Source organism: Zingiber officinale, chromosome 5B, assembly GCF_018446385.1.
Source record: "Zingiber officinale cultivar Zhangliang chromosome 5B, Zo_v1.1, whole genome shotgun sequence".
NCBI lineage: Eukaryota > Viridiplantae > Streptophyta > Magnoliopsida > Zingiberales > Zingiberaceae > Zingiber > Zingiber officinale.
In genome coordinates, this window is record NC_055995.1 from 389723 (window position 1) to 401733 (window position 12011).

General features: G+C 36.4%; 1 protein-coding gene across 2 annotated transcripts; it reads left to right on the forward strand.

The window, feature by feature from the left end:
- Window positions 1–2715: 2715 nt before the first annotated feature.
- On the forward strand, window positions 2716–7933 carry LOC121983798 (phosphoinositide phospholipase C 2-like). 2 transcript variants are annotated; one of them, XM_042536419.1, is made up of 9 exons: window positions 2716–3108; window positions 3991–4187; window positions 4646–4781; window positions 4855–5121; window positions 5194–5486; window positions 5700–5817; window positions 6802–6954; window positions 7019–7105; window positions 7395–7933. In XM_042536419.1, exons 1-9 carry the CDS (start codon window positions 2791–2793, stop codon window positions 7686–7688), a joined length of 1863 nt encoding a protein of 620 aa, XP_042392353.1. In that variant the 5' UTR covers window positions 2716–2790; the 3' UTR covers window positions 7689–7933. The 2 variants fall into 2 exon arrangements, with proteins under 2 accessions (XP_042392353.1, XP_042392354.1); XM_042536420.1 differs by having other exon boundaries at window positions 5197–5486.
- Window positions 7934–12011: the final 4078 nt, after the last annotated feature.

The window sequence follows — 12011 nt, forward strand, 5'->3', positions numbered from 1 at the left end:
AAATATTCTTATGTTAACTTTACATTAAGAAAAATTCATCCGTTAAATTGAAACTCGATTTTTAAATGTCTTAAAAACTAGAAGATGGTATACAATCATATCATTGCCCAGGGGCGAGGAATGACATTTATAATTAGTTTTAGATTACAAGTATACATTCAAATAACTATAATTGACCAAAGGGTGTGTGGAACTTTCTGAATTGACCAAAGGGCATATACTTTGATAATTACCAAAGGGCATACTAATTTAGCTGGTCTTTCCCATTTTATCTCTCGTGCAGATCGTATACAACCTCAACATATATATCTCTCCCTTCCTCTCTCTCCGCTCGTGAAAAATAAATCTCTCTTCCTTTCTCTCATATAAATTTTTATTCAACTTGAATTATTTGTTTTAAAACCTCTGGACCACTATTAGGGAATATCGAAAATAATAATAGATAGTATATTTGGACTCCTTGTAATCTCAGAAACTTACAAGACCTAAAGTGGGTACAATCTAAATTCTTTAGGCCGATTAGTGTGTTTCAATCAAAATTCACTGATCAATCTAGGGGCCTTAGATTGTATTCATTTCATTCCTGTGTTATCCTGTTCAGAATCTAAGTCAGACGAAGGTCAGCTGCGATGGCGTCGATGTTGGTGGAGAGGCGACTTGGACACACTTAGCGTATGTGCACCGGAAAGACGGACCCCCACGTGGAGCTAAAGGACAGTGATGACGAGACTGGCGGTACTTAGGCTCTGCGCACACTCAGACAAGCACACAGAATGTTAGAGACCAAAAACTAAGGAAAAAGTCCCCGGCGCAGGCCCTTCGACACTTAAGTCAGGTCTTTTTTTCCCCAGAAGAACAGTTTACGAAAGAAAAAAAAGAACCGTAGAAGACGAGTGTGAATGCGCACGTAACTGGCTAAGGGAAAGGACCTCCCTTTTTAGATGATGTTGCGTACATTCAGAACATATGTTGTTAGAGAATGTCAGGTGTAAGATGACCTCCTATTGGTGGAAGGAAGGTTCCATTTTAACCCCTAATTAATTATCGTTCAAATAACATGGTCTATGTTAACTCCAACCATAGGTGTAGCTACATTAGGACTAGAGGGTGCGATCGCACCCCCTGGAATTTGAAAAAAAAAATAATACACTTGGAAAAAAGATTTTAAAAGAGCCTAATTATAAATTTTTAAAATTTTGAACTTTTTTAAAAAAAATTATAATTAAAATTCACCAGCTAAACTTCTCATTCCTGAGCCGAATATTTTTTTTTCTCTTTCCAGTGTTTTCTTCTTCCTCCCCTAATTCCCTTCTTATTCTTTCTCTAACTCTAATATAGTCATCAAAATCCTCCTCGTCGTTGTTGTTGCCAACCACATCATTGTTGTCATACGTTGATTTTGTCAACACTGTCATTTGCTGCCAGCACTTCCATCATCACTTTGTCAATGCTCCACAACAAATGTCTTTTGATTGAGGTGAATTTTTCTTACTTAATCTCTTTCAATTATGGATTTAAGTGTTGTAAAAACACAATGTTAAATTTTTAGATATTGATGTTTTTATTTCCTAATAAGTATGTCAGTATTTATAGATATTGAGGTATTCCGTGTATTTGATGTTTGATTTGTTATATAAAGGTGATCAATTTCATTGACGCCCATTCAAAAGTTTGATCAATTGAATCATTCATTTGTTGTATCAATAGATTTATCGTAGAATTGACTATAAGAAAACTCGTAATTAGTAATGGAATTTAATTTTTGTCACTAATTAGTAATCAAAATAAATTACGGCCGCTATTTAGAGACAAAAATTAAATTCCATCATCAATTCCATCTTTATACTTATTTAACCTATTTAAGTTTCTGTTGCTATTAGCAACTAAATAAATTACGACCGCTAATTATCAACGAAATTAAGTTTTCATTGCTATTTTAGCTACGAAATTAAGTTTCTGTTGCTAATTACTTTCTAATTAGGATTTCCATTCCTGATATTTTTTTCTTCCTAGTACCCTAAAATCCTCCTTTTTGATTCTCTTCGATTGACCTCCTCTCTGATCTCTGACACGCTCCTCTCCTCACCTTTCCGATCTCCAACACTGACACACATCCCATTGATATGCTCAATCCTCTCCCCTATCTTCTTCTCTCTTAGCGATGGCTTGACAGTGACCTCGTAGCGAGCTCTCACCTTGGCCTCGGCCTTGTAACGAGGTTGTGAGGTCAGGCGTGACCTTAGCAGCGCACCCTCAACCTAGGTCAACTTGAATTTGTCCCCTCTGATTGAAAATCCTAACTATGTCACTGACTCCCACCTATATCATTGTCGAAGAAAATAAAAAGAGAATTTAATATCTTTCGTCGGTAACGAAAGCAACTGTCCCTACAAATTTACATTGTATATTATTGAAAAATTTAATATGATATAATAATTTTAGTCAAAATTACTATATCATTCAGTAATTTTAAATGTATTTATAGATCCAAATCCTTTTATGTGAAAAAAAAGAAAGAAAGAAGGACCTTAAAGTCGATAGTAAAATTTATAGGAATGAAACTGAAAAAATGGATAAATAATGTAAACAGACAAAATAAAAGATGCCTCCTCCGAGTCGTGTTTTAAATATTTATATAAAAAGGGATCTTTCTATATATATATATATATATATATAATTTAAATATTTAATTTCTTTTGACCGGAGCATCGTTTAAAGCATCATGGTGGTCTGGTGGGGGGAGCTGGGCAGGGAGACGTGGAGGCGAGGAAGGGGGAGATCCGTCTGGAGATGAGCAGCTACAAGTGCTGCATTTGCTTCACGCGAAAGTTCGCCAGCAGCGCGGTGGCGCCGCCGTCGGACGTGAGGGATGCGTTCGCGGCCTACGCCGGCGAGGCGGCCTACATGGGGCCGGATCAACTCCGGCGCTTCCTCGCCGAAGAGCAGGGCGAGGCGGACGCTACCCTCGCCGACGCAGATCGGATCATCGAACGCCTCCGAGGCCGCCATCACCACCTCTCGGCCGCGCTCGCTCGCCCCGGCATCACCCTTGAAGACTTCTTCCACTTCCTCTTCGCCGATGACCTAAACCCTCCTCTTGTGCCCCAGGTTCCATTTTTGTTGAGTTATTCGAAATACTTCCCCCTTTAATCTTTGCAGGCTATGTTTTGATCATCTGAGCTACGGCAAGATAATCTTGCTCCCTACGCTCCTGCGTGAACCAGAGTTTTCATTGATGAATTTTAGTTAATTTTTCATTTTATACGACGGGGAATTTTGGAGTGACAACAGCTTATAGTGATTTACTAGCGATTCTTTAGTTAAATGTTCTTTTGATTCTCTCAGTTAGCACGAATAATGCAGATTGTGCTACAATTCTTGTTCCACATCTGCTGACATCTTTGGTATAATGGTATTTGCTTAATTTTAAAATGGAAGTGCAAAGTGAATGCTTTGCTACGGCTCCTATGGATTTTTACCATTGAGTGCTATGTTTTTGAATAGTTTTTGCGAACAATCACAGTAAATTGGAGAAAGGTACTGCCATATTGGCCTTTAACAACCTGTAAACTCACATCACAACATATAGAACTAAAAAAATGTCTAATTGTTGTGAAATTCCAATTATGATTCTGTAGAATAATCTGGAACAATCCATTAGTGAGAAATATGTAACCATCATGAACTTCCAATTGCAATACTGTCGAATGATCGAAAAATCAGCTGAAAATCACCAAAAATTACCCCAAAGCCTTGGGGGCTTAGTAGCTTGATAGGAGCTTTACTAATGACATTATCAAAATTATAATGAACTTTTAGTTAAATTGATATTGGTTGGTAGAGATGGAAATTGGCATTGATGATGAATTTGTTTTATTTATAGTGTACATTAATTGCTGCTATAGTTTATACCTCATCAAGAGCTAGAATATGCTTATCTTGTCTAGCCAGTTAGTTAACATCACTCTTGGATACATTACCCTTCAACAGGTTCACCATGACATGAAACTTCCATTGTCACATTACTACATATACACGGGTCATAATTCTTACTTGACGGGAAACCAACTTAGCAGTAACTGCAGCGATGCTCCAATCATAAAAGCATTGAAGAGAGGTGTCAGAGTAATTGAATTAGACATGTGGCCTAATTCTGCAAAAGATAATGTTAATATCCTTCATGGAAGGTAAATTTGATGCTTGAAAATTACATATATACAGTCACATTCATCCTGTTCCATGATTGTACTCTTAAAATTTAATGCTATCACAACCACGTTTACTTATTTTGGAAATTGAGGCACTTGTGAACAGCTAGAATAATGAAAACAAGCTACTTGTTTGTGGAAGGAAAAATTGAACACCTAGATAATGTTAATATCCTTCATGGAAGGTAAATTTGATGCTTGAAAATTTCATATACACAGTCACATGCATCCTGTTCCATGATTGTACTCTTAAAATGTAATGCTATCACAACCAAGTTTACTTAATTTGGAAATTGAGGCACTTGTGAACAGCTACAATAATGAAAACAAGCTACTTGTTTGTGGAAGGAAATATTGAGCATTTTCAAATATGATTAATTTTATAATGGATAATTAAAGAAGTTATACTTGCATTTCATTGTACTCGTGCTTTACAGGACTCTAACGTCTCCAGTGGAGATGATCAAATGTTTGAAATCTATTAAAGAACATGCCTTTTTTGCATCACCATATCCAGTGGTCATTACTCTAGAGGACCACCTTACCTCAGAGCTTCAATCTAAAGTCGCTAAGGTAAGTCTTGTTTAATGAATATAAATTTTTAATTGTTTTCGTCTTAATTACCAGTTTAGTTCTCATATGTTAGATGATCACCGAAACATTTGGAGACATGCTATATTACCCAGAGACGGATTGTACTGTGGAGTTCCCCTCCCCAGAAGCTCTGAAGCACAGGGTCATTATTTCTACTAAACCACCTAAAGAGTTCCTTGAATCAGGGAAGGATAAAGACATGGAAAACAATCCTCAAAAGGGTAAAGCTGAGCCTGAAAAGGCTGGCAAGATTTCAAGAGGAGACTCATGGGGAGACAGTATTACTGAACTAAAAGCTCTTCGTGCATCTAATGATGAGGTTAACACCGCTTTGATTATATTTTGTTCTAAAATGAAGATTTAAGTCTTGTACGTCTATTTCCCTATCTAGCAGCAAGGCACAATCAACATATATCACTTCAAACCTGAACTAAATGCCAGTAGCCACAGTGAGAGAGAATCAGATGACAGTGATGATGTAGATGATGATGACGATGATGATCAGAATCAACTTCAGCGGCAGTCAGAACCTGACTATCGAGGCATCATAACCATCCATGCTGGAAAACCTAAAGGGCGGCTGAGAGATGCACTTAATGCTGATTCTTTACATGTAAGGAGACTTAGTTTGAGCGAGCCAAGGTTTGAAAAGGCAACAGAGTCTCATGGGCCTGAACTTTTAAGGTAATTCTAGCAATAAATAAATAGGCAAGCATCGATTATTGAATAACAACTTAAGCATATAGCCCACAGCATAAAGTAAAAGAAAGAACTGGTTTCTCAAAAACAAAGTTTTCTGTACTAGGGAATGCTATTTTGATAGACAATCATATTACACTGGAGATACATAAGCATTTTGTATATTTGCTTATTTTTTTTTATCATTTGCTCAATTAGGTTTACTCGGAAGAATATTCTTAGAATATACCCAAGGGGCACACGTTTTGATTCTTCTAACTACAACCCTTTGCTTGGATGGATTCATGGTGCACAGATGGTTGCATTTAATATGCAGGTATGCTCCTTGCTTATTGTGCAAGATCTCAATATGGCAGTTTATTTGATGCAACTCAGAAATAATGGACAAGGGAAATAAGATAATAAAAAAACCAAATAGGAAGACCAGTGTGATTAGTCACATTTCCTATTTTTTTTTTCTTCTAGTTTTTCTTTGTTTATCATGTAGTTCTAGTATTTTCATCACTTTTTGCCTTAATTGTTCTATCTACACTTTTGATGTTTGGATTATGTTAAATCCTTTTTTAGTATTTACTAGAGCTTTAATTGAAACGACAAATCTCAACACCATGTAAATATAGATCTTGAATAGAAAATAGTGTAGCCAGGGGCGGAACTAGAAAATTTTTTACAGGGGGCTGAATCCACCCTACACAGGCCATCCGTCACTACCGCCACCGATCGCATGCGCAGACGCGCTTCAATGTGTCCTTTTGGGTGGGAAGAAGGACGGGGAGGAGACGGAAGGTGGAAGGCTTGGAGCTCAGGTTGACTTCATTTCTCCACCAACACCACCCGCTTCATCACCTCCTGTATAAAAGTATGCCGAAGAAGAAGATTGGGAGGCTGCAAAAGCAACCCTCACAGTCAGGAACCACCATACTAGGCGGTTCCGACGAACTCGGGGAGGAGGAGGGGTGGGCGGGGGGGGGGGGGGGGGGGGGGGCTAAAGCCCCCCTTAGCCCTCTCTTTCGGTCTGCCCCTGAGTGTAGCCTAACGCCATTGTACCTGTATTTACCTCTTTCCATATCCATGATGCCCGGCCTTAAAGGTGCCGTTAAGGAAGCGAATCTACCTTTGAATAGAAAATAGTGTAATTGGAAGGGAGATTTGATATGGATTGTCACAACCAAATAACTCCTTCCTCATGGATGAGGTGGGGCTACTAGTCCTGAGACAATTCCATCAGTGTTAGTTGTATTTTTTGTCTTTTCCATGTGACATGTTCCAAACATCTAAATATATTCTCTCCCCTTGGCAGGGGTATGGCCGATCGCTTTGGTTGATGCAAGGATTGTTTAGAGCAAATGGAAGTTGTGGCTATGTAAGGAAACCTGACTTCTTGATGAAAAATGATCCAACTGGTGACGTTTTTGATCCTAAAGCAAGTTTACCTGTGAAGACAACCCTGAAGGTTTGTAGTTTCTCTATCTCTGCTAGCATTTGCTACTTTTCATTGACTTGAAAAATTATAATAGGTTAAGGTATACTTGGGAGATGGATGGCGCATGGATTTTAGTCCAACGCATTTTGACTCTTACTCGCCTCCCGATTTCTACACAAAGGTAAAGTTATAGTTCTTTCGATATGGAGCCCGTATGAAAATACTATTTGCTGAAGTACTATCTATAGAAATTGATATCAAATAAAAATAGTCGTCCTTATTGATGAATCCAAAAAAAGATTATAAGAAAATAAAAAGTACAAAATCTTATATAGTTAATTATTAGAAAATCTAAACTCTAAATTAAAAAGATAAAAGACTAAATTACCCTTTTAAGTCTATAAATAAATAATTCTAATTATATAATCTAACACAATCTAATATTCAAAGTAGTTATTTATGATTTTCAGGTGGGAATTGCTGGAGTGCCGGCTGATACCAAAATGAAGAAGACGAAGACAAAGCATGATAACTGGGCACCAGTTTGGGAAGAGGAATTCAGTTTCCCCTTGACTGTTCCAGAATTGGCTTTGCTCAGGATTGAAGTCCATGAGTATGATTTGTCCGAAAAGAGTGATTTCGCGGGACAAACATGCCTTCCGGTTTGGGAGCTAAAACAAGGAATCCGCTGCGTGCCGCTTTACGACCGCAAGGGCGACAAATACAAGTCTGTCAGGCTGCTAATACGCTTTCAGTTTGTGTGACGAGCATCTTCTCCAGGGACAAGTCTTTGGTTTCCAACTTCAGGTTTGCATCCTCTGGTATGTTGCGAGTGTTGGAAAATTGATTTCCCTAACTAATAAATTGAATAGGGATAAGATGATTATTTCATGAGTAGATCATTGTAAATTAATATCTAAGATTAGTCGAGTAATAAAAACAGCGAACAAAAATGTTACTTGCAGATGAGTTAGATTTGAATATCAATTCGCGAGGAATTATGAATTAATTTTTAAAATTTGAGTATAAAAGAATTAATTAATCAATTAAAATTAATTAATAAAAAAAGATAGATCTACTATCTCAGACCCCCAATTAAAATTAATTAATAGATATCATGCAACTTCAATATTAATTCGATTAATTCATATCAATCGATAATAAATTTTTATAATTGAATAATTAATTGATATGAGTTGCATTAATTAAGAAACAAACTATAGGTCATGTGATGTAGCGGTAGGGCGTCTTTTCATTTTCCTATATATACATCGAACGATCAAGTCTTTTCTTTAATGTGTGATTTGCCTAAGAACGTTGGGTTGATGGTGTTGGACCTTTGCGTCCGATCGGAGGGGGGTGAATAGCTTCTCTTCGATTTCTACTTATAAATTGTTAGCGGAAGTAAGAAAAATGGAAGCGAAACAATTAAGTAATGAGAAGACAATGCTAACTCCTCGATTTACTTGGTCTCCACCTCTTTAAGGTGACTAATCCAAGGCGTGCACACACATGATCAAGCTCCATTATGATCTTCTCCTTTTCGAATTAAGAATGAAGGTGGAGAAATTTTTACACGATGATCTCTCCCTCTTACAAGATGAAAGATGTGCTTAGGAGGAAGAGATTGAGAATCTGTTAGCTTGGAGATCACTTGGAGAGCCCTTTTTGATTAGAACAGTAAGTGAGTTACCCTCCAAGCTTCAAGAATAGCTTTTATATTTTTCCCGACATCAGTCGACTGATGGGCTTGAACGGCGCTTAAGATTTTGTGAGATTTTATGTCATCACCATGTAGCAATTACTTGCTAGTCGACTGGTACGTGTGCCAGTCGATTGGTAGTTGGCCGCAACTTTCTGTTCGTTTTTAGATTGGACATCAATTGACTGGTAAAAGTATTAGTCGACTGATACTTCATAATATGAGAATACAACAATTCACCTTTCATACATGAATCGTTCCCATAACCTTGACTTTTCCCTTCAAGCATTTTCCATTAGCCTTGCACCCTTAGGATGCTTCCGTGTCCATGGCTCCTCATCCTTGCGTTGCCTTCATGTGCTTTCTTTGGCTTGTCATGCTAAATTTTTTTTTATCAAGAAGTCGTTCCTCCGGGACTTCACCGCCAATAGTCACGTTTCGGGATTTCATTCGCCAAGACTATCTTCTTGGATTTTCCTTGCCAAGTCTTCATATATGGGCTTTTCTTTTTACCTGCTTACTCAACATTTATATTAAATCACTAACATTGTCTAACTTAAACTCATTTAACCAAATATTAAAAGTAAATAATACTTGGAACAAGATTGTACCAATAGATGGGTCGTCCGCTACAAGTACTTTTTAATTTATCATGGTGACCAATGAAAATTTTTTATAGGTTGAACTGATCATTCTTGGGATTATTTGATCGATGTCAATTAAAAAAAAATACTTTTATGTCTTTTATTCCTAGAGATCAAAATTTAGAAAGCTCCTATTTTGAGATGAAGTACATTTTACCTTATTATAGTTAAAAATGCTCGCTTTGCCCCTACTTTAACACTTTTGTTCATATGGATAAGTTTATCCAAAGGGGCATGTGCCTAAATGAGTGTGTTAATATTTCAAGGGATAATTCGATAGTCAATGAGATTAAGTTAGTGACGACGAAGGGGTATCTCGATAATCGAAAAGATGCTTCAAGGGTGTAAATAGTATAAGATTCACGTCATCCATAGTAAAGATTTGAGCCATCGACTCATTGTCGAGTTGACTGATCAGATCTAACTATCGGATTAACATTGCCAACATCCACATGACAAAGTGTGACATCGCTCACCGTAAGTAATACAATATCGACGACCTCCTAATAAGATATAGGTAAGTAAATCGCGGTATGCAATAGTCTCCTAGGTCGAAGGACATAACTCAGAGCGATGAAGTCCTTGAAAATTGACTCGTAATAAATCTACCCTCCAAATATCAACTGCACTATGCTTGCGTGGGCAACACCGCTAATCTATATGGCAAAAGGTGAAACGTTCGCCTCCACCACCCCTATCAGTCCGTCCCAAGATTAATACAGAGGAGATAAATTATGATGACCGAAGAGACAAATGGATGGAAGATGAATTATACAATGTCTAATGATTTATGCTCAAATTCAATTCCTCGACCATACCGTCGACATCCATGATTGTAAAAAGGTGGAATTTGTCACCCAGCGATCTCACATGGTCGGTCCCACGACCATATATAAAGAGGTAAATCAGAAAACTATAGTTTACTAGTGCAGGGCACTGTCGAGATCCATGCGGCAAAAAGTCACCGGACTACCTTTTTTTTAGATTAGAATTCATTTGTGTCTTGCTATTTTATTCCTTAGTTTAATTGTGTGATGGTGAAACTCATAGTGTGGAGTGACAATGTATTGTAGATTAATTATTGTCACTTAATTAGATTTCATTCAAATATTAGATTAGTTTCTTGTTGTTTTACTTTTTTTTCTTCATTTCTTAGATTTAGAATTAAAATCAAATAACCCCCATTTTCATGATTAAAAGTCTAAAAATAGTTCTAAGTCTAAGACAAACATCCATTGTTAGTTACTCGAGTGCTTCGACCCTGAGCTCTTTATTACGATATCATTGTGTAGTTAAGAGGTTTATTAGAATTATATTGTTAATTTGATAAGCATACTCATGACACTCAATTTAGAATTTATCACTCGCCCTCAGTGTCTCCGTCAATTTGTTTCTAGAGTAATACGGAGGAGAAAAATGATAAACTCAATTAGCTTCATTGACTAGCCCTGGAATGACGGTCTGGCCGTAAGAAATTTTCCACCGACTATCAAGGTAAATCGAGAAACTCACGCGGTGAGTAGATCAGAAGCCCAACATCTTTTAATTATGTACCCTATTTATTTTTTTTTATAAATATATTATAACTAATGATCGAACTATAAATATTTAGATAATAACTTAAATATCTTATCATAATATCATAGTCTGAGACACATCATCTATATCTATAATGGTAAAAGATCTCATCTCTAATATTTTCATCAATTCATTTCAAGACCACACGAAAGAAGTGCACAGCCTATATCCATGATAACAAAAGATGAATACATTTGTCTCTAATATCTTCATCAATCTATCCCAAAATCAAAAAAAAAAAAAAAAAAAAAAAAAATATGATAAACCTACATCCATCCAACAACATCAAGGTGTCGTGATTTTGTACGGTACCAGAAGTCTTCCTTTTCCATAAAATCACAAATACGTGCACTGTAATGGAACACATGAATGCGGCCCCAGCCAGTCGCTGCCGGAGTCGTTGGAATGACGTGGCAACCTCATCCTCTATCACATGCAGAGAGACCCCTGTATCTTTCAACCCGCTATCTCATCCTTTCATGTAACTATTTATATAATAAATTATATTAAATTATTATTATTATTATTATATAACATATTTTCATTATAATATAAAATATTTTTATTAAAATTATCTTTAAGATGAAAAAATATAATAACTTTTAAAATAGGGTAGTTTTAAGGGGCGTCCCTCTTATTAAGTAAATTACTATAGTAAAGGTTTATAACAATCGAGATCACTTCAAACTGTCTCGAAGGAAAGTAAATTAGAAAATATTTTATCTAATACGTCGGATAATGTATTCACACATGCCAAAGATCTTGACCCATTATTTCCCATTGGATACTCAATTAGAAAGAGGTTGATAATTTTATTATAATGAAATAAGGATTAATTTTTGTTGAAAAAAATCCCTCTCATTGTTTAGTCACTCCCGATTAATAACTCGATCTTTGTTCTCCCTCGTGCGTTAATTTAACTATCTAAAATTAATAATTATTTATAATTTAATTTTTTCGTATTTCGTATTGATATAAGGACGGATCGATAAAAATGAACGAATTAATCTTTTTATCACTTTTATCAAAAACAAATGTGTCACGAGTAGGGATCTTTTGGTTCAGTATTCCTATATTAATTCCAGACCTATGTTCATTTGATGGGGTGACTTATACTTACTTGTTAAATAAGTTGAGTCTAGTTCACCTTACTAATGAGTTTA

Excerpts from the sequence above, each read along its gene's own strand:
- LOC121983798 (XM_042536419.1), top strand. The coding sequence starts at position 2,791 with ATGAGCAGCTACAAGTGCTGCATTTGCTTCACGCGAAAGTTCGCCAGC. Across the intron at positions 3,109-3,990 it reads ACCCTCCTCTTGTGCCCCAG|GTTCACCATGACATGAAACT; the intron begins GTTCCATTTTTG and ends ACCCTTCAACAG. Across the intron at positions 7,106-7,394 it reads CTCCCGATTTCTACACAAAG|GTGGGAATTGCTGGAGTGCC; the intron begins GTAAAGTTATAG and ends TATGATTTTCAG.